This window comes from Harpia harpyja, chromosome 1 (assembly GCF_026419915.1).
Source record: "Harpia harpyja isolate bHarHar1 chromosome 1, bHarHar1 primary haplotype, whole genome shotgun sequence".
Taxonomy (NCBI): Eukaryota; Metazoa; Chordata; class Aves; order Accipitriformes; family Accipitridae; genus Harpia; species Harpia harpyja.
Genome location: NC_068940.1, coordinates 3,095,302 through 3,118,296, shown reverse-complemented (window position 1 = coordinate 3,118,296; position 22,995 = coordinate 3,095,302). Strand labels below are relative to the sequence as shown.

At 45.0% G+C, this 22,995-nt stretch overlaps 1 protein-coding gene and 1 non-coding gene across 4 annotated transcripts in view; both read right to left on the bottom strand.

Annotated features, from left to right (window-relative positions):
- The window catches only part of SLC66A2 (solute carrier family 66 member 2), a 65,493-nt gene extending 50,801 nt beyond the window's left edge, over nt 1-14,692 (bottom strand). For all 3 annotated transcript variants that reach the window (XM_052801302.1, XM_052801392.1, XM_052801463.1), the window contains exons 1-3: nt 14,600-14,692; nt 13,887-14,264; nt 3,929-4,062 (exon numbers count right to left, since the gene is read on the bottom strand). In XM_052801302.1, the coding sequence (XP_052657262.1) occupies nt 3,929-4,062; nt 13,887-14,089 (337 nt within the window). In that variant the 5' untranslated portion in view covers nt 14,090-14,264; nt 14,600-14,692. The remainder of the gene's footprint in view (nt 1-3,928; nt 4,063-13,886; nt 14,265-14,599) is intronic.
- A 5,332-nt stretch (nt 14,693-20,024) lies between these two features.
- On the bottom strand, nt 20,025-20,096 carry TRNAW-CCA (transfer RNA tryptophan (anticodon CCA)). The gene has a single exon. It is a non-coding gene; the product is annotated as a tRNA-Trp (tRNA).
- Between the last annotated feature and the right edge of the window lie 2,899 nt (nt 20,097-22,995).

The window sequence follows — 22,995 nt, the reverse complement described above, 5'->3', positions numbered from 1 at the left end:
GATATGTATATATAATCAGCTAAGACAATACAGTTGCCTTGCCTCCTGTGGAAAATGCTGTTCTAAAATAGTTTCAAAAAGCCTGAGCTTAAACCAATCGTATCAAGGACAGAGTAGATCCCATCTGCAACCATTCTGCATGTTAAATTTTTTCACACTAGCCTTCCTCTGCCAGCTGAAAACCATGTATTATGCAAGAGTGCTTTCCAGTGCCAACACCAGAGCTCTTCAAGGGATCAGAGTACTATAATAAGATACAAGTTATAAAGCAGGTTAAGACAACCAGCAGTTGGAAGGAAGACAAAACTGGATGAATGACCAGAGGAAATCACCTTCATGTGAAAACAAGAGCCCATGTTCTACTTAAGGAGCCTGAGCTGTACTATAATAAGAAGAGATGACTAAGAGCCCGCTCTTAACAAATTATGTCCACTGGTTTTCAGTATAGTTCATACATTCAGGGTGCTCAAAATCTGCCACAATGTCTTGGGCATAACTGAAATTGAATCTTTGTGAGAGAGAGGTGGAAGGCTTATTTGGGGAAACAAAAAGAGGATTCTTCGTAAGAGTGTCTGTCTCTCCAAGAATATGAAGACTGCTCTGGCCTGCCAATATTTTCAAGAGTGAGGAGGTGGTTTTAGTTGTCTGTATCTGTGAGCACCTTGCTTCAGCCTCCTCTTGATTCTCAAGTCAAGACATGGCACATGCACATTTCGCTCTTCAATATTTAACTCTCTAGCATGGTAGCACCATCATGGCCCAGAAATACTACAACACTTTTAACAAAAACAATTACAACAAAAGAAACTACCAATGAACCTTGACCCTTTCTGTACTGAGCCAACAACACAGCATACATATGGCTGCACAGACACCAATTTAAAAGTGGGCAATGAATAAGGAGAGCTATTGTTACCACAACAGTGGTACCAGGAGATCTGCATTAAAGCAGTCAAGATGCAATTAAAGTGGTGTTAAATAAGGGATAAAAGATGAGGAGGTATTGTTCATGTCTGCTGATTTCATCTGAAGACTCTTTAACACAGCTTTCAAAGTATTCATATGCAGGAGAGAGAACTGTTCTGTCATGGAGGTTTTAAAATAAAGTCGGGGTTTTTTGTTTTCTTGTTTTGCTTGTTTTGTTGTTTGCTTTGGTTTTTTTTCAATTCAGAACAGTTAAAAACAGGCTATACAGTCCACGTTTAAAAAATAATAAAACAGTTGGATATGTAAAGAGGACTTACTCTGTTTTCAATCAGTACATGTAATTGAAGGTTAAGGTTCATGTATCCAGAACAAAAAGTCAGAGAAGGCAGCAGCAGCACAAGATGGGCTCCACCAATTTCAACTTACTTTCACTTTGCAAGACTAAGGGGGGGGGGGGGGGGGGGAGAATCCCATAATCGAGAAGTAACTGAGAGAAAAAAATAAAAGATTATATGAGTTTTCCTAGTAAGTTCTCTACGTAGAGCCTAAGAGAAATAATCAAACATTACTGGAAAGCATCCAGGGAGACTGTATTTTTCATGCTATGATAGTCACCCTATAAATGGAAGTACAAGCATTTTGATTGAATGGCTTTATGTCTATGTTCTGAATTGCTATTGATACGTATTTTAACCCAGTAACACCACAAACAGGCTACAGAATACAGAACAAGCTTGTCAGGATTAGGATAGACTGCTCCTTAATGCTTCAAGAAATTTTAAGTAGATTCCTTCTGAACTAGTTATTACTTAAGGGACTTTATTTGTGAGAATAATAAAAACAAAAGAAAAAAGGCAACTCCCACATAATTCAAAACACACTGGTAAACATATACTAATGTGACTCAGGGGGAAATACCGCATTTAATAGTAATACAAGAAAGTGGCAAACTCCCTTCCACAGAAATAGTCTATTCTGTTCCTTCCTAAATATTTTGGATTATTTTGCAGAAACATTCAGAGGGAAGATAGAAATTAACGAAGAAAAATGTTTAAATTGAAGACCAGCCATCTGAGAAATAATAAATTATATTATCCTGCAGAAATTGTATACTTTTCTCTCAGGATTCTGCAAGGTTAATCAAAAACACTGGCTTCAAACCTAGCTTCTCACTGCCCCGGTAAACTATGAGGAAAGAAAGTAAGTACACAGATTTATCAGCTTGCCTAGATCACCATAAAACTTAAGAGATAAGATTAGGTGTAGGATTAGAAACACGTATCTCACTGGGCTTGAAATACAAACCTATCCTTCTACCTCACTTGGAAGGAGCTTTGTATGCATTTATATGCTTATTCTGAGCCATCGCATTATAGTTGGCCTTACTAAAAATGAATCATAGGTAAGAAAAAGATTTTAGCTGTTCTCAAAGCTTGTGGGAGGATGCAAGCCTTTCAATGAAAACAAATAATTAAGGTCCACAAGTAGGTAAAATCAGTCTCTCTAGCTAATTAAACACATGACAAGCTGAGTTTCAGAAAGAAGGATCAAATGGCACAATGCAACCTTGAGGAGTTTCCATTACCTTGTAAGTGAAAGACTGATTATCCCTTAGGAGACTGTATGTCTTTCAGGGAGAGTTGTTTGAAGAGGGCTATATACTAAACTGAATAGCCTCCCTTTTTGTCCAAAGGTTACCGAAGGAGTCTGCAAGACTGTGTGTGTGTGTGTAAATGTGCACGAGGATAATTTCCCCTCAGAAAGGGCAAACAGAGCAACCTTTCTGCCACTTCACAAAACGCCAGCACAGAGAGCAAAGGAGGAAGAAAGCATACATGCCCCTCCCAAATGCTTCCTGGATTTTAACTGCTGCTAAATCTGACTGAAAGTAGTTTTAAAGTAATTCATCCTGCCAGATTAACAACCCCTGTGAACACAGCAGCTTGTGTTTGGGAGCTGGAGTGCAGCTGCTCTTCCACATGAATTCACTTACCTGAATAGTTTCACACTACACTCCACAATGAGCAGGAATGGAAGTAGCTTCCTTAGCTATTAGATAAATTAGCCTACTGCACAACCAGTAGCTGCTGCCTTCTACTGATGGCTGCGGATATCTGGAACTGGATCAGACCCTCAATTATTAGGGAGTGAGGGAAGAGAACAGATGGAGAGAATAAATTCTACATCCATATTGGCAAAACAACTGACAAAAATCTGACAGCATTAATTCTGTTCTTGTTGGTAATAAGCTGTAACGTAAAATGTTGTAAGTCAAAGTCAACACAGAGAAACACAAAACCTACCCCTCTCACGCTTCTTATCTGGGAAAAAAAGCAGGGACTCTCCACAAAGCTTGAACATTTCATTAAATAAAGAATAATACTCTGGCCCTGACCAAAATTATCAATGCCTCAAAATTAACAAATAACCAAAATAAAAAATATGTGAAAATTCCCACAAATCCCAACTAATCCCACACTAAAGCCCAACGAAATGGTATACAAGAAAACATAGTTTTGCGGCTATGATATGACAGCACCTCCTATTTTGACAGCCAATAACTCAGTAAGCAGAAAATAAGTTATGTACAAAAGCAAGTGTTTGCAATTGCAAAATAAAATTTCAGATAATATTGTATGATCATACCTAAGAACTTGGTAGAAAGTACCACTGAAGAAAATAACTTCTTATTCTGGCCAAAATCTTAAAAAAAAATCCAGGCTAGCACAATGGCATAACAACCAGCTCTATATTCAGGGCGTGGTGTGAAATATTAAGGAGAACTCTGATTTCTACACTGAACCAAGACCTGTCTGAAATAAAATGACAGTTTTATATATTTATCTGGAAAAAAGCAGTTTCAAAAGAAGTTCAGGAAATGCTACACTGAAGTAAGCAGAAAGGAGACTGGATTGCAATTCAGACAGAACTTTTGTCCAAAATACAGCGCACCATGCTTTCAAAAAGATTTATCCTGCAAAAGCCAGTTCCTGTCACTAACCTGCAAAAGAGCGGCGTTTTATGTTTAGCTCGTTGGACACACGTACTTCAGTGCACAGTTTCAGCATCAGTAACATAGTAACGATCATGATAATGCTTTGCCACAAAAGAGGGGATTCAAAACGCCTTCCAAACCTAAAAAAAAAAAAAAAAAAAAAAGAAAAGAAAATATATAAAACATCTCAAAGGTGACAAGTGTTGTACTCAGTTACTTTCATTCTTTGATCCTATCTAAGCACCTGAAAAAGGAAATCCTAACTGTAACAGGTATGAAAGGCTCAGGAAGAGAAAGTCACCAAATTTAGATGCAGCCAAATTTAGATGCACATACAGTATATCAGAGTCACAATCCCCTTGCAGGAGTATCCAAGAACCTTATTACAACATCGCTGTGGACTGATCCTAGAAATTCTGAAGCCAGAAGCTTAAGTCTTTGTTTCCAAAGCCAGCAGCAAACCTATTATTTTGAAAGGAGAAGATTCATTGAGCAGTCAAGGCAGTACAGAGAGACCAGAGAGTTATGCCGCATAAATAACCAGTTATGTGTTCTCTCCACATACACACTCTGTAGATTTCACAAGGACTTCCGTGCAAAACTTACCTTTCTCAATTTTCCATTTTTAAGGTGAAGTCATAAAAACAATAGCACTTGTCCTATAAAGAAATACGTACCCACAGCTACTAGCTTGCTACATTTAATGTAATGTCTTCCAGGGGCGGGGGGGGGGGGCTGCGGTTTATGCTTTGTCTGCCTCTAGACATCTGAGTGGAAAGACCAGGTCTGCAGAACACACCAACCAGTTCACCAATTTGTGCCTAATTTGGACCAAGGTTGGGGGAAGTAAGGAAGTCCAAAAGATGCGCGAACCGAACGTACATGATTTGTCCTCTCCTGCCCCCCCCCCCCCCCCCCCCCCCCCCCCCAGTTTAATTTCTGCTCGCTCACAGATGATGCTTGGTGGGAACTACTGAGCCCTTCCTGCACGTAACACAGAGGTGATCTTGGATTGTGGCCAATCTTGACTTAAGAGCTTACTCTTATGTGATTGCACGAGGTTCTGCCGTAGGAAAATGAGACCCTTCAGTGAAGACCGGTGATGCTCCGAGCTCCTCTTCCTACACTACTTGATGAAAGATCAGCAATCCCCACCAGACAGACTCAATAAGCGCATTAGGGGTAAAGGGTAGAGCTTTTCATAGGCAGCCCTCAAAGCATATTAGATTTACAATAGGAAGGCTGCACATCACGGTAAGCTGCTTCTCTGTGCTCAGTTCTGCCAGTTTTTACGCCTTGAAGACAGAGATGTTGAGGAAAGGATTTGGTGAAAACACATTGCTATGCTCCCCAGCTCCTTCAGCCTGCACCGTGAGGCACACAGGCTTTCTAAATTTCCTCGCAGCACAGTTACTAAGGCCATTCTCCGAACACATCGTGCTGCCCGAGACCTCAGCCTCACAGGCATGACAACCATTGCCCTCTTCTTGACAGCTCCTGTTTTATAGCACCCTGCCAAAATAGAATTTCTTATGCTTGGGCTACTTTCATGGCCAAGCTCCATGTTAGTAAAAACCAATTAGGTTCACCATCATACTCTCTCACACAATACTGCATTTCCACTATAGCCATTTCACCAGAGAGATATTTTTTGTTATGAGTCAACTAATAAGGAACAGGAGAGAGACTGGAAAGTCCTTAACTAGCTTCCTTGGAAATCTTCCTGCGCAGAACAGCCAATCAGCCCACACAAACGAAAATGGCCAAGTATTTCCTGCCTAATGGCATACAGCTAAGGAAAAGTACAACGCCTTGAGCCTCCACACCACTGCCAAATACACCACCAGTAGCTACTGGAAGAATAGCAGTTCCATGTACCTTAGTCCCCCCCTTCTTTCTAGCATCGATGGATTTGTGGTGGGCCACATGACAGCCATTATCGTAACAAATTTGGAGGACACTCTGAGGCAGGAAATAAAGAACACAACTGATGCATGTAGTCATAGGCAGAGTGCACTCTGGATAAGGCCTTCACTGCACCAGGAAAAAATGCAGGGGAGAAGAACAAAAGTTTGGCCCAGCCTATGCCTGATGCCCCTGATCATTCAGCCTGTGTTGCTGACCATGGCCAAGTTCCCCTGAACTACTGGAATTCACTACTGTTACATTTGTCTCTTATTCAGGGAATGAGAAAAAAAAAAAAATGGGAAAGACTTACTCAGAATTACAGAGCAGTTAAAACTGCTTACATCAGGTTTAGAAAAACATCTCCAGTTACAAATGCATTTTCACGTAAAAATATAGTAATGCATTTAAGAGGGGCTGAGCTAGCAGCACAATAAACTAGAAGCTATTATGATGGTAAATCCAGCCACAGGTCACTGCAAGGTTAGTTTCTCCCTACTGATGAGATTATTGGCCATTCGGTAATGGATGCCTCACAAAAGTATTGCTTGCAGTATAAACATCCACCCACTACAAACACACCTCAGCATGGCCACCTGCTGTCTGATCATAACAATTTGCCACCACCACAGCCTTACTGGAAATGAGGCTGGAAGTATTGCTGCAGATCCTCAACCCCTTAAAAACTGGATGGTGGGCGGGGAAGTGAAACAAAACAAAACTCACAACACACGAGAGGTGAACTGGAAATTTAAAAATTCTTGTAGGGACTTCAAACAATGCACAACACCTGTAGATTTTTTTACAACCCTCCAGCCAAAGACAACAAAGGTTACACAACAAAACATACTTATGTGAAATACATCTCCCCAAACACCAACCCCCAAATTGAGTCTCACAGGCAACTCAACCCTCTAAGCTAGGTCACATCTACAGGAAACCAAACAGCTGCCACAGAGACCAACAGGCAGAGCAAACAGGACATGGCCTACACCACACTACCTGGACAACAAGACTGAAGAGAATACAGCAGTGTCAACGACCACAGTCGGGTTCTTGAAGCTTTAAAAGCAAAGCCAGAACACTCATTTTGCTCAGGATGACGGAAACAAACACCACTCCCAGCTGCTTGCTCTACTTCGCATTGATATTAGGGCCTGCCAAAGCAACACTAATCCAGTTTAAGACTCCTCAAGCCAGCTTGAGCTAGGAGCACAGCAAGATGTGAGCCCTGCAGGGAGAGCGTGCTGTTCCATGTTCTGTTTACTTTCTGCCTCACAGACGTTTTTCCTACCTTTGCCTAAGCAGGAGCCGGGAGGGGAGGAACATCATATTATGAGAGGAAGATGAAGAGCCTTAGGATACTAGAACAGGCTCACAGAAAAGAACAACTCTGAAGTCCTGGGAACGAGGGGGTCACCATCATTATTCTGCATTTTCACCCCACTACTACAATGTTATGTGACAAAGTGAACAACAGTGACATTTGCAGTATTCAGGGAACTCTGACTTCGTATGTCAGCCTACAAAGAGACAAAGAGCTTTTCACTGTTTACTTAATACTGTAAAAACAAAAGAACTCTTTCTTTTTCTTGTGCTAGTCAAACGTGCCAATAAAGGGGCGGAGGTGCTTACATTTTGTTAGTGTTTCAACAGCCTTAAAACGATTAATGCATGTTCAAGGTGATAAAGACATGAGAAGTGCACATTCAAGCCAGAGGAGAGACTAACTAGTCATGGAGCAAACTACATCATTCCATCGGTACAACTCAATCCTGTTGCAATAGTCTTGCTATTCCAGCCCTGGGCCTACTCAAAACAGCAAATGCCAATTGTGCAAAAGCCCAAACTAGACCAAACACAAAAGGTTTGCGTATCTCTTTTCCTAAGACAGCTCTGAAAAGAAACTGACTGCTGTTGGTGCAACCAGATCACCATCACCCTGACCGCACTGTTTCCTCCTACACTGCTGGATGCCATTCCAGCTTCCACCCGCTGGCTGCTGTCCCAGGCGGTCTCCCGTCTGGGGCAGGGACTCCGGCCCGTCCTCTGCCCGTACACTGGCAGGGCCAACATGCCACCGCTTCAGCTCACAGAGCCGGTTCCGCTCACCGCAGGAGTGGAAACCACCGAAGTTCCTACAGGCCTCACTGCTCTGGGTCCACTTTTCCAGCTCTTTGGGAAGTTACAGGTGCTAGGGAACACGGAGAGCATGCGAGATACCGCACGCACCACCGGGGCCACAACAGGTAGCCCAGGGTAGCTGTCTTGAAAGACATCCCATACAATTACAGAATTTAATCATCAGGAAGAACAAGAAACAAATTAGTGTTACAACAGGATCTCTTGATACAAGTTTCTCCTTGACGTGTAAACTTCCAGGACTTTAAGGAGCACCCGAAACAAGCTTCTCATGTGGGCATACAAAATCCTGCTTTACCTTTACTTTTTATACAAAAGAGCAGTGCATTTTATCCTTGCTCTCTGGCATTTATAAAAAGGAGGAGGAATTGCGTAACTCTCTTGCTCTCAATATCTGAGCAAGATTCCACCAGCAGGCCATATGTAACGCAATCTTTCAAAGTTGTAGTCATTCTGTCAGCTTGGTTGACAGCATCATCCCACCTTCCCCACATGGTAAAAGCTGGCAAGATTCATTTTAGTAACAAAAGTCTTAAAAGCAAAAGTTTCTCCTTCCCACAGGAAGTCCTACAAACAGGCACCACTGGCCCACCATCTGAAGACAAAGGAACAGCTGACAGCAGGGACCCGATCCACAAGTGGCACTGTATGTGTTACAGCAAAATAAATAAATATGTAGGAATCTACCCCAGACAACAGCAAGTCCATTTTCCTATAAATTACCTCCAGCTGCATACATGTCTCAGTAAACCTCTATTCATAATAGGGAGCTTATTCCACTGACTTCAGCACAGAGAGCTCCCAGTTCTACTGACATTACAGTCTTCAGAACCTGCTTTGTTTCAGGTGAACTGATGTGGAATGCGTAGAGGGTTACCTTTGCTCAAAAATAACAGACTCCATAGTTTTCACCTTTTCCCTGACTGTCTGAACTTGTTTCCACAGTTTGTCTTAAGGCAACTATTTTGTGAGAACAACTCCAAAATTGGACAGCTTTATTTTCTGTTGTTTGGATTTCTATGGTGTTGCTGTATGAGGTTTAGGCCAGTGGCCCACAGAATTGCATCTCAAAACCTTTGGAAAGAATATTGTCTTCCTGGAAAATATACAAACCATATTATACTACTACATAAAACATTTTACAGACTGCAAAACTGACAAAAAGTCCAAAAGCCTCTGGGAGTAGCAGGGAGCATAAATACTTTTGGCTGAACTTACTCAAGATGCAAACAAAAATGCCTACTGCTGACTTCTAAGAAATCTGCAGTTCCCTTTCATCTAGCTATTTATCCTGATTTTAATATTAAAAGAAACTATAATTTATCTCATCATAAGCTCTGTTTTTTTTTAAAAAAAGGGGAGGGGGGAAGAGAGAGAAGGGGAAGAGAGGCAGAACTCACAAGTAAGTTTTTCTGCATCCTCCACCCCCAACTGATTACACAACTCTCGCCCACCTTCTTGTTCCTCTTTTGATCATGACAATGCAAAGCTAATCAGCTGGCAGACTGCAGGCCACGTGAACCAAGAAGATATGTCCGTCTTGGTTGCAACTGAGTTCAAGTGCCACGGTGCACTCTGAAGCCGGCCCACTACTTCAAACCAGCCTAGGACAGCTTACCCAGATGACTGACCACCTCAGAGCTCAAGCATCAGTAAGACTCAGGGTATCCCTTCGATATTTTAACCAGTCTTGAACAAGAAATCAGAGCTAACTCTAGCAAGCACAGTAAGACATTAGCTAACAAAAATGTTAATGAAGTGTCTTACTAAAAATGCAGAGGGGAAGAAAATTGATATCAGATTTTTTTGGAGCATGCCAAGCATCTTCATATGTACCAGAATTACAAAGGCGTTGAGCTTTGCACTGCCTCTTCCTCTTCACCCACAGCGCAGACCTTCTCCAGGCTGATCAGTCCAGAAGTTGAACCGAGTGGAGAGTGAGAAACAATGACCTATGGCATCTGAAGACAGACAGACAGGAGAAGCAGTACGGACAATGGCAGGAGGACTAGAACAAAGGAGCAGCTGATACCAATCGTAAATCACAACCAACAGCTACACTGCCACCCCAAAATAAATGCTGCTTTGAAGCATTATATAAAATTACAACAATAGATTATTACTAAAGTAAAGCTAACTTCATATCAAGTCTAGTCAGAGCACAAAATCTGCTTTTCACACTGGTAAGCAGAAACCCCATTGTGTGATGCTGTGAGCAGAGACTGTCTACTTTTCAAAAACTTTTTTTTTTTTGGTCAGAGCTTTAAAAGGGCCAAAGACTTCACATACAGTCAACACACTGAACCACAAGTTTGCATGGTCAAACTTTTACTTTCTTTTTCCTCAACAAAAGCCATGTGTGCATAAACAAAACAAAGTGGAATCATGCCTGTTGCTATCCATATGCAGTTTTCATTCTTGCAGACCAGTCCTCTCCCACTGCTTTTCCACAAAGTTCTGGCATATTGTTGGAACAGAGCAAGGCCAAACACACATAAGTGAAAGCAGAAATGTCTCTTTAAAGATGACATTTTGAGACATTGTGAAACAGAGAAGCGTGAAAAATGACTTAATAGATAATGTGTTACTGTCATCACTAGCAAACAGAAGTTCTTTGAGCACACCCTGAAACTAAGGGATTAGGTGGGAGGAAGACAAGGAGAGGCATTGCACTGAGTCCTCCTGACTTTAAAAGATGGCTTACCATTGGAGACAGTCTAATTGGAGGAAGAGAAACTGTGAAAACAGGTAACTGGAAACAGGATTGTTATCCTTGATCTCAGTAGTATTTTGTTCATTGGCTACTGTCACAGTGCAATACACCAGCTGCAACTCTATTGACACATAAAACATGCCAAGAAGATTAGGAAGTAAATACTCTATTTGGAGGGGAGATGAAAGGTCAAACTTCACCCACTGCAAAACCAAATGTCAAAAAAAAAAAAAAAAAGAAAGAAAAAAAAAACCCTCAGAGATAACTAAGTACAGTTCTACGAACACATGGAATCTGCCAATTCACAAAGAGGAAATGAGGGAATTGCCCCCACAGCTGAGGTGAACAAAGTATAGTAGAGCCATAGGGGAGTAGTGGGACTGGGTCTGTTTTGAGTGACAGAGATACAGAAAGGCCAGCACTACTCAAGAGTGAAAATACAGAGGAAACATGGCATAAAAGGCAGGAACTGTCTCTTCCTGTTGCCTATGCATCTGAAACAGATAATATTCCACTCTGTGAGCCTCAAATTCGAGAATATATGAAATTCAGGGAAAACCTGGAAGTAACAACAGAAACGAATTACAGAAATGTCTTTGAAGTTAAAAGAAAAAAAACAAAAAACAAAAAACAAAAAACAAAAACCAACCGTGAGCCATCCTAAGAAATAATTAAGGCCTGAAAAGCAACACTGACAGTTTTTTAAGGCCTATCACTTTACGTACTTATTTTTGGAGCAGGGTGGAGGGGAAGTCGGAGGGATGAATCTGGCACAAATCATATGCTTAATAACCAGGGGTAATGAAGAGAAACTAAAAACAATTGAAAACAGCAGCTCTATGTCAGTAAAGTTTTCAGAAGAGAGACTTGGAGTAAGGCCTGGGCTGGTGTGCTAAAGGGAAGGAGGAGGAATCTTACCAACTGGTACATTGAAAGTCAGATTGGGGAAAAACTATACACAAAACAAAATTACTTGTAGGAACAGTTCTGTTCCGGCACAAGAATGGATCAAATTACTTAATAAATTTAAAACAAAATAAACAAAAACCTTCTAATTCCCTCCAATGAATACTACATACACAATTAAAATAATTCTGCTGTTTATGTCAAATTATTTAGAGTGCTGTGTCCCAGATAATACATCAGCCATAGGTGACATTAAACAACTAACGCAAAAACTGAACTGCCAAGCTGCTCTATGGCTGCATTTTAAACATGTTCACAGAAATCAGAGGCTCTTGCTCTGCTATCTTCCTTTAATCATCCATATGCCCAAGGATAATATCCACCCTCAATGCTGCTTTCATGACTTACTGGTGTTTATAACGAACTACCAGGGATGCCTAACCTTTGTAAGTAGAGAAGCAAAATATTCTCTCTCAGGGAACACTGAATTATCATTATGCAAGTCTTCTTTTCTGTCTTTTAGTTCAATAGAACTAGAAAGAGAGGATTCATTGTAAGTACAGACAGAAAGGTTTCTGCAGGCTCATGTCTGCAACGCTTCCCCATAGAAGCGGCTGCACCACGAGCCAGCAGCATGCCTCACACTCCCACTGTAGCCAGACACAGCTATGCACATGCTGTGTGAAGCCATTCCATGCCATCACCGAGCTCCAAGATGACCAGACCCTACACAGAGCTAGTATGTGTCAGGGAGTGGTAACTATTATGTGGCTTAAATACTCACTGTAAAAAATTATATCATCTTATCAACATAACTGCATTCTCTCTCTTTTGAAGTGTTGACAAATCTTTTAACATTGACATAAATTACAACTTTTCATTACTCGTAGTACTTATTCTTCTCCACATCTCTTAACTAGATATACTTAAAATCAATTCAAATTAAAGAGCTTTCAGTTCTTCCATAGTCCAAGTCTCATTTAACAGATGTGCTCACCTGGGTTACCTAGAAACTGCCAGCATCTCCATTCAGGTGCAAGTCATTTGTACATTTCAACTACCTCCAGTGAAACAAAAAATTAGACAATTTCTATTTCTCAAACTGTCAACTCGGACTTTTCACTTCTCCTCCCCCTGCCTGTTCTACTTCCCTTCTGCTCTCTGCTTTCTCCAACAGCTGCTCCATACACTTCTCCCCAGGAAAACATAGGTCCAATGCAACAAGTAGCTCTGATCTAGTGATGACCCCTCAGTTCGACTGCCAGCTGTGGTGCCAAGAGAGGGTCCCCTGTTTTCTCCACTCCAGCACAGCACTTACATGTTACATTTTGCTGTGGAAGAATCCAGGAATCTCCTTACACTTAAAGAGCCAGAGGAGCTTTAAAAAGAAACTGGAAACCAACCAAAGGATGTAGCCTGCTGTCTATCAGTTCTTTGTGGACTACAAAGCAGTATTTTGTAGTCAAAATATTCTTGGAGTAACTGTTCTTAGTTGCAGTAATTTCCCAGACTATTTCATCTTTGGTTTCTCAAGTACATTCCCAGTGTTGTAGCATCTGTATTATACGAAGCAACGAGGAATGTAAGTTACTAAAATTCATTCACAGCAATCACGCCCTAATAACATTTTCTTTGTCCAGCAGCACAAGACCTAAATATGGAAACAAACTTGCTTTTAAATATTTGAAGTGGTGCTGAAAACAAAAAGCATCTGCTTTGAAAGGTAGCCCACCTATCAAAGAATTAATCACAGAATTATCAAAGAATGAATTTTCAAAGAATGAATATTTTCATCTGTAGTTGTGCATGGAGCTCTAAAAGTGAGCACCCTCTGAAGCCAGTCGGCATCCCGGGAAAATGCAAGAACATACGGCAAGTGTCCCAGTGATGTTAGTACCAACTACATGCTAGAATAAGCGTGCGGGACCGGGGCCTTCACTCTGAGAACGGTGCTAGAGGGGCAAGGGAAATGTAAAATACAGTCAGCAAGAAAAAGAGATCTGACTTAGAATAAACCTCTTTTCTTTACCAGCGAGTTAAAAAGTTGCATCTCGGGACATCAGAGCACTGATAATCAGATCTGGCAAGGGTAACAGACAGCGCTCCTGAGCCCAGTTCATTTCACTCGACGCAGATTCGCCTGCTTGCAGAAAGAGTATGCTGATCGTCAAGAGAGGGGGAAAAAGCACGCAAAACGTATTATTTCCTCAAATATTCCGAATCAAAGCTCTACAACCAGCAAGCAAGCAAGAACCTTTAGGACCGGGCAGGCACAGCACGCACGCAAAACCAACTTACCAAAAAAGTATCCGCAAAATGTTTGCGACCAGCAGCACCAGGCAGACGTAGGTGGAGAAGCCCTCCGCGTTCTGCGTCCGGCGGATGTCCCTGTACTGGGGAACGTAGGGCACCACGCCGCCGAACACCATGGCCCCCGCGGCACCCCACGACACCAGCTGCCGCACGGGGACCAGCAGCCACTCCAAGCCACTCGCCTCCATGACGGGGAGGGATGGGGGGGATAGGGTGGAAGAAGGGCTGCCCCGGCGGGCGGTCAGGCTGAGGGATCGCCTTCCGCTGCAGTTCTCCCGGCGGAGGGAGGGCGGCTTTAGCCACGCAGGGGCTCCTCCACGGGATGCGGCACCGTGACTGCGCCCGCTCTCGCCGGGCCAGCACCTGGGGACAGGGGACGGGGCGTCAGCCTGGCTCTGCCGCCGGCCACCAGCGAAACCTAAACCGCAACAACACCCCCCCCCCCGCCCCCAGCCCGGCGCGACGCTCCCGCCCTCACACCGGGAAGGGAGGAACCCCAGCTCCGGCGGCCCCCCCCCCCGCCGCCGCCGCCGCTGAGGCGACAGACCTCCCGCCACGGCTGAGGCGCGGGGAGAGCACGGACACAGGCCGCCGCCGGGCCGTTTCTCTGAGGGGGCCTCCCTCGCCCGCCCGCGGTTCCCCGCCGCGCCCCGCTCATCCGGAGCCACGCGAGTCCGTCTCCCTCTCCGCCTCCCCACCTGCTCCCCGAGCTCCGGCCGCCGCCATTCCCCCTCCGCCCGCCGCCGCTCCGCAACTGGCGGGGGGGGGGGGGGGGGGGGCGGTGAGGAACGGGCCGGCGGCAGCGGCGGGCCCCGGGCGGGCCGTGACGCCACGATGACCAGCCGCGCCTCCGCCAATGAGCGACGGGGCCGCCCCGCCGGGGCCGCCGCTGGGTCTTAGCGCCCGGCCCCGCGGCGGGGGCAGCCCACGCCGTGTCACCCCCTCCGTGTCCCTGTCACCGGGGAGGCTGCCCGCGGGCGGGACCGGCCCCGCCGCCGCCGCTGCTAACCTGGGGCATTACTGCCTGGCCGCCGCCCGGGTGCGCTTTGCCAGACCCGTTCCGTCCTTGCTTGCGTGGGCTCCCGCAGTAGGGGAGAAAATCGGGTGGGTTTTCCCGCGACTGGGTGATGTATGCCTTCGCGTCGCGGATCAGCAACTGTAAATGGGTTGCTGTGAGTCTTGAAAGGAGCTGAAGTAAAACTGGAAAGAAATGTTCGCTTCGGGGCTTCTGAAGCCTTTTGTCTATTTCCCGCACAGCGGCACCTTACGCAGCTGCAGCCGTTTCTGCCACCTGGCGAGTTTTTGCCGCGTACACGCAGCACGTGAACCTGCCCCCTTGCTGCAGAGAGTATTTTTCAAAGAGCATTTTTGGGGTACCATCACGCAAACATCCAAAACGCTCTCCTACGTAGATGAGGTGACCGGTGACAACATGGGGACTCGCCTTTCCCACAGGGAAGTTAGTAGCTCTGCTACTTGAACGAAGCTCTACTTCATTCCAGAGACCTGAAAGTTTCGTTGTCGAAGCTAAAAATACACAGTGGAAATCTTTAATTCTGGTTTTTGGATGAGGAGCATGAAGTTCTTGCTTTCAGAGCATCTGACTCATTCAGAGAGGGTGTAACAATCAAATCACGCATAAACTGCATAATTTAAAACCTGTTCTATTATTTAATGGATCATATTCCATATATCACTTGTGCATTGTTATAATCATGCAGTTACGCCAACTTCTTTCCAAACTTTTCTTGGGAGCCCTCGCCACATTATTTTTCCGTAAGCACAAAGGTCTAAACAAGCCTTAGGCTGAAACTAAGAATAGCCCAGATTAGGAAGCCAACTTCTGTTCATGTAAGTACAAGTGTTTTGAGAAATTATCTGGAGAAAATCGATATTTTGAAGTAATGGTGACCTACATAGAAGAAACTGCCCAGGCTGACACCAGTTCTCCAGGTTAGCTTCCAGCGTAATTCCAGGACACTTTTAAGTCTATGCGATAACAAATTTCATACGATATTAAGATTCTAAAGGACTCAACTGGAAACAGATAACTGCCTTAACATAGGTTATTTACCCTTACTTGAAACTGTAGGGGTAAAAATGCTGAATTACAGCATGTTGCTGTGTGAATGTAGTTCAGTTCTGGTCACTGAGAAATGTCCTAGTTGTTCGGGAGTTAATCCCCTGATGTAAGCTAAACTGACTAGTGATGCCAGGCACTGGGTAAGGGGAGGAATGATGGGGTGGCTTGAACTCCTCCGGCTGAGCAGCTGCACAAAAACTCGTGCCAGCACCAGGGAGGGACCGTTCAGGTCTCGGAATATTCTAAGCAGCCAAGGGCAACTTTCTTTGGCAGCGGTGCCACCCGAAGGCACTCGCTGACTCCAGCATAGCGTACAGCCCAGCACGCAGAATATCCAAGCACAACAGACCCAGCAGGACTCCAGTAGGAGAGTCCCCTGGAGAAAATTTATCTAAAGCTTGGGTGATAACAGGTGATTGAAGAGAGTCTTGCCTCATCGAGGAAAAGTTCCGCAACCTGCAGCTCTGAGTGCAGCCAGATGAGAATGCTCAGCCTTGTGAGGCTTTACATCAAACTAGTTTTCTTTGTCCTGTAGGTAGTAACTGAGAGGGAGGTCAGAAAGACCGCTTCCTTGGTGTAAAAGCAGAGCCTACCATAGAAACAGCAGCACTGCTTCACTGCCAGACAGCAATCCTCTGTTTCTGAGTGAGGAGGTACATTTATTTTTCCATATGGACTGGCAAAATTCCCCATTTAAAAAAAAAAATAATCTCCATTTGCTAGAACTGCATTACCCGTTCAGAAAACAGAAGCAGGCGGTATGTTTCACACCGCCAGGTCTTTGAAGACTAATGTTAATCTTTTAATGACAACTGCTGTAAGAGAATCGAAATTGAGTATGTGAGCAGCTCTAGCCACCTAGTTACGAACTAGCTCCTAGCAGTTAACATGTTGGTGACAGCGTAGTCCCTAAACCTCCAACCGTAACGAGAACTTTGATTTATTCCAGATTAAGAAATCTGATAGAGATTATACTTGTAAAGAAATGTTCCTGTGGTATCTGTGGATACAGTTTAAGCAACCTGAAAGTGGGGAACAGACATGGAATGTTTTCAAAGGGATTTTAACATTGGTAGAGGTCGTAAAAATTATTATATAAGGTCTTGTTTTGCAAATAGGTCCACTGAATTAGAAGAATAAGCAGAGGCTCGTTTCAAGAATTGGCTCCATGTAGCCATGTTCCTAGCAGAAGGACACTAGGGCCCATAGGACACAGGAATCAACTGCCCAAGTCGGACCAGTTTCATGACTGAAGCCTTAGCTCCTTCTTTGCAGTTTTTTATAGGAGGAAGGTGGCTCTTGGTGCTTCACTTGTAGTTACTGCAGTAGCAAAAATAGCAGATTGTTGCAAGTCTTCAAACCAGTCTGTTGTTCTGTCAATTGATTTTGAAAGATGACTATTAAAATTATTTTGTATTCTACGTTAGAGAAATGCTGTTGCACTGAAGCAAGCCTAGGAAGTCCCTGCAAGACATAGGCTAAAGACACAGTGCAGATAGGCTCTAGGTCACTCCTTGAACACATTGCACAATAAATGTTGTCATAAGGATTACATGAATTCCTACGGTAGCCAAATTGCCTTCAATTATCACATTATATCTCATTCTACAACTATAGTCACGGCGAGATTAAAAAGAAATATTCACTGTACTGTTCATAAAGCAAGTAAATGGGTCTTAAGTATCTTGAAATTGGCCATTCCTGCCCAGATGTATTATCACTAGATCAGCTGTCCTCTCCACTTTTGATTTTCTAAAGCAACCCCACTGCAACTGGTGGCAGTAGCTACCTCCTGGCCCCTTCAAACGCTGGTGAGCCCTGGGTTTTGCCGCTGATGCACAGAATCAAGCAAGCGTTAACAGGAGATACTGTTCTATTGCACATCTTCACCGCTTTTGCTTTCTCCTTCTGCACTGGTCTTTGTAAACAGAGCAGTGAGTATAAGCACGGGTGGAGCACCCACCGGCGTGCCAAGGAACTCCCTCACCACTTCCAAGGAGGACCTCTGACCAACGTGCCCAGCCCACAAGCCCACCTCCGGGCAGCAGCAGCATGCTCTGCACCCGGGAGCGGGAACCAGGACCCCTTCTCCAAACCGTTCCAGCTTTGAAACAACGGGCAAAGCTCAGGCGAGGGGAGAAATAAACAAACAACAACATATCACACCGGCACGAAGTTGAACCAGGACCGCTTAACCCACAGCCTATTCTTCTGTCAAAGGGGTCCAGTTGACTGCGACCATTTCTTCCACACACGGTCTTCGTGTGCCGTTGCCCATGTCCCCTGGCCACGGGGTCACCTCAGCTGGCTGGTTGCAGCAGAGGAGCCCACAGGCAGCTCCCACTCGGCACCAGCCGCTGCACCACCTGCGCATCCTTGCCTGCATCTAACAGTGCACCCAGAAGTTCTCACATCAACAACCTTTAGAAGTAGAGTTGTTTTCTCGTAAGAAAATACGCAATAACTCGAAGGACCAGAAACGAGGAACATCTCCACAGATGGGACCTGCACAGCGTGCCATGGGAGAATCCATACAGGCTCCGTCTAGTGCTGAACCATGGTGCCCAGCATCAGAAGAGACATAAGGTTTACTCACTATCTATATTCCTCTTTCTATTCTGTCTTACTAAAATGGCTATTTTATGAAGCCATTTTTTGTTGGACCTTTCTTGCTGAGGTGCAGAAAGATCCCTGCACCATCTCCCTCTCTCCCACACTTCACCCCTCCCTGGGGCAGAATACTTACTAATTACAGGATCATTGCATTCGCCAAGAAGCTGCTGATACTGGGGAGTGAGATGGGAAAGAGGGAGTGTGGTGGGTTGATGCCAGCCAGCAGCGAAGCCCCAACCCAGTCACTCATGCTCCCCCTCAGCAGGATGAGAGAGAGAATCAGAAGGGTGAAACCAAGAAAAAAAAACCCTCATGGGTTGAGATAATAAGTGAAGAAAAAGAATAAAAATAAGTGATGCGAAGGCAATCACTCACCACCTCCCACCAGCAGACCAATGCCCAGCCAGTCTCCAAGCAACAGCTACTTTGGAAGAAACTACCCCCTCCCAAACCCGTTTTTATTGCTGAGTGTGATGCTACACGGTCCGACATGTCCCTTTGGTCAGTTGGGGTCACCTGTCCTGGCTGTTTCCCCTCTCACCCTCTTGCCCACCCCCAGCCTATTTTCGGGGGGAGAAGGCAGAGTGAGAAACAGAGGCAGCCTTGATGCTGTGTAAGCACTGTTCAGCGATAGTGTGTGCTATCAACACGGTTTTGGTCACAAATCAAACACAGCACCATACAGGCTGCTATGGAGAAAGTTAGCTCCATCCCAGCCAGACCCAGCACAGGGAGTGAAATGCAACTGGGGAAATCCTTAAACTGTCTTTATCTCTGAAGAATGAGTGAAGGTGCAAGTGCAGTGTCTTAAGTCTCACCAGAACTATCCTTAGCCGCCTCTGACTCATTTTCTCTCTCTCTTGGTGAAGCTGTGGAGTGGCTTGGAAGCAGAGAGAGAAAAGAAAAATTATAGAGAAACTATAGCTTCGGCATGATTCAAAATACCACCATATGATCTGGACTCAGTAGCATTACAAACTATTTTTTCTTTCTCTGTTCCAGGACAAGAACAAAGCGCTTCTGGTGGCATTTACACACTGTAGCACACTCCTGTTTTGCTTCTGTTGAGATAAGCTCAGCATCTGTGGTACACATAAGAACGTCTTCTACACATAAGGACAAAGCAAAACAAATTTACGCTGCCCTTACCAGGAGCGGAGTGGGGGGGCAACCAAAACGCAACTTTATTGTGTGAGTAACAACGGAGTCCAAGACCATTGATAACCGAGACGAGACAGCTCCAAAAGTTGCGGTCTCATTTTTCTGAAACCCCAAGGAGCTGCAGCTATAGGTCCTTTTCAACTAACACAGCATTTATCCCAGAGAGAAGCTGAAAATCCTCACGTGTCCTCTGAGCCTCTCCGGCCAGCACCAAAAACAGGAGCAGCCTTGAGAGGAGAGGGGGCTGACCCCAGTGTGATCGGACCTGACCCCAGTGTGATTCGAACACACAACCTTCTGATCTGGAGTCAGACGCGCTGCCGTTGCGCCATGAGGCCACACCGCTGCCCCTGCTGCCCCCCCCCACGGAGGACCGAGTCCCCAGAGCTCCTCAGCCCGGGGGACACTCGTGGCAGCCCACGCTGGCAGAGACCCTCGGCCGGTCCCTCTACGTCCTTGTCACTTCAGACGCCTTTCACCGGGCACGCTCGGAACGTGCACCCACAAGACTCCTGCTGCCGAACGCCGTGGGAAGCGCTCACTGGAGTTCGGGGTGGGAAGGCGTCCTCCAGCAGCCCAGATCCACGGAAGACCTGTCCTACCCTCAGCACCCCCCTTCTGCCGCAAACATCTCGCAGGAGAAAGCGAGCGAAGCAGGCCAGGCCACTGTCAGTAAAGGTTTCGGTCTTAAAAGCATGTTTACAAAGGATCTTTGTTTCGGAGAAGGAAGCGCAAGCTTTTTCTCCTGACAAAAATAGCCAAAGGATCAGATTTCCACACTCTTGGGTTTTGATATCATGCTCCTTGCTCACTGATTCAAACTTTGTTGTTAGAGCACATAGCGTTTATCCTACAGCTGACGTTGCCCAGTGTTATTCCCCATATTTGCCCAAATCCACCCATGTTTTCTGCAACCGTAGTAAGTGCTTTCCACTAATTCAAGGTGAATTTAAACTGCCTGCACCAGGAAAACACTCCAGTTGTCTTCTCTGGGATAAATTACCTCCAAAGCTGCAAGGGAGCATGAACATAGCTGCGGTTTGCTCACAGGAAACTTTAGCCACGGTTCTTTACAGCTTTTTGAAAAGCAAAACGTGCATCTTCAGATGAACCATTCCCTCGTTCACCCAGCTTCCAGCCTCTTCAGCACAGGCTCTTTTACCAAATTTTGTAGAGAAATACTCTTCCCATCACACACCCCACCACATGCCATGTTTAATCTCTGTGTACAAAACACACGATCTGCTCTGGACCACGAGGTACCTGGAAGAGAGCCACACAAGGCTGCGAGATCCAAACACGTGGGGTCGGATCACCGTCCTTGTGCCGCAGAGGCTGCCTTGTCTTGCCCTCACAGTGGAGGCTGGCAGAGCCTTGCCTGCTACACTCTACGTTTTCTTCAAGAAAACTCCACTATGCACATATGACACCCAACGTAAGGAGCAAGGCTGCGGCGTGATTTCAATGCAGCCTCCAGATCCAACCAGGCATGCCACCAGGCCAGAGAAACAGACCCCGCTGCCTTTTCCAGCGGGGACAAACACCTCCAGCTCCCTCCTGCAGCCTTTCAGGAGGGAAACTACTCGATGAATGCTCCTCCATCCTCATTGTCCAAAGACCGTAGGAACAAGGCTGGAGCAGAAAGCGGCATGGGAGGTAGCATCTCTTACCAGCCATGCCCAGGAAACATAGCTAGAGATTTCTGGATTGCCACATAATAATTCAGTCAACAGCAGCTAGACGGGTGATTTCACACAGCCACAAATTACACACAACCCTTCGCAGAGCCAAAGGATGCCACCACGCCAGCTTCTGTAGTCAAACCATCTGCAGCGGCTTTTCTGCTGCTCCTACATTTATCCCCCAATGCAGACCACTTACAGGGAAAACTATCCCATTTTCTGTTACAGCTACTTAGCGATACATGATGTCCATAGTACACACAAGGAACTTCTGATAAAGAATATTCTTAACCCTGTCAGTTTGCTTTCTGGAGAAACTTGCAGAAAGGGGCTGACTGAACAAGTTTCACAATAAGGGGATTTGTGAGCAGCAGTCCCAAGCAGCAACACTTTGACTGAAGGCAGAGCACCTCCATCAGGGATCGGGTTTCCCGATGGCTGGAATTACCCTTTTCTCTTCAAAGACACAGAGCCTGAAATTCGAACCATGCACAAACACCCAAGCTTTTAGTATTCACCTCAAATGACTTGTCTTTCAAAGCAGCACTACAGTTGTCAGACACCATTGACCCGAATGCCTTTTCCCCATGACTGAAGCATTTGCATTTCACTCACCACATCTTTCCATGCTTTTAAATAACAGCAACTTGTTACTTCTACTGATGTTACCAGATGAAAGGAAAGTGATGTCTTCACCAGTAAGTATTCCAGCGGAACAAGCTTTCAGTGAACTACACCGTGCTGAGTCAAGAGAAACAGGTAAATGTTAATAGTTTGCTTGCAAGAACCATTCAGCACCATTTAGGATTTCAGCATACAAAAGCTGATGACCTAGCAAAGCCAGATGCTTTCTCTGCACATTGTGTCCCTCTGAACAACGATTGCAAAGTGACACAAGAGAAAATTCCTAAGAGAGAGGGAAAGACCAAGCACAGCATGACTCAAAGACCCAACCCTACAATTTGGTAGCAGAAATACCGTGACTGTGGTGCAAGAACTAGCTTGTACCTCGCCCTTTTTCTCTTCAGAGAAAACTTTACAATTGACCATGCCTCTGCCAGCAAGGGGCGGAAAAAAAACAAAACCCCAAAATTTGCAGTGTGATTTACATCCTGCCTTCTGATCTACAGCCAGACAAGCTGCCATCGTGGCCCAGGAATACTTGCCTTCTTGTCTCCTTCCAGGACTAAATTTCCTGTTTTCTTTCTTACCACACATGTAATATTAGGCTTTTTTTCAAGACACCCTCTCTCTGTCCTCACCTCCATTCTAAAACAGCTCTGAGCCAGGCAGGCTTGGAGTATGTGACCGGAGCATTCCTGACCCCTGGTATATAAAATCTCATTTGCCAGCAGAGAGGAGAGGGAGGGGGCTTTAAGTAACATCCAAACAACAAGAGGAATGCATTTCTACAAAACAATTCCTTTATCACTCCACACCACAGGCTCTTACAGCACGGCGTCATGTAGTAGTGGCATTGAACTTGGAGCTTAGGACTATAAATGTTTAAACATACTTTTATTTCCTAGCCTACTACCCTGATTTCTCCTTCCAA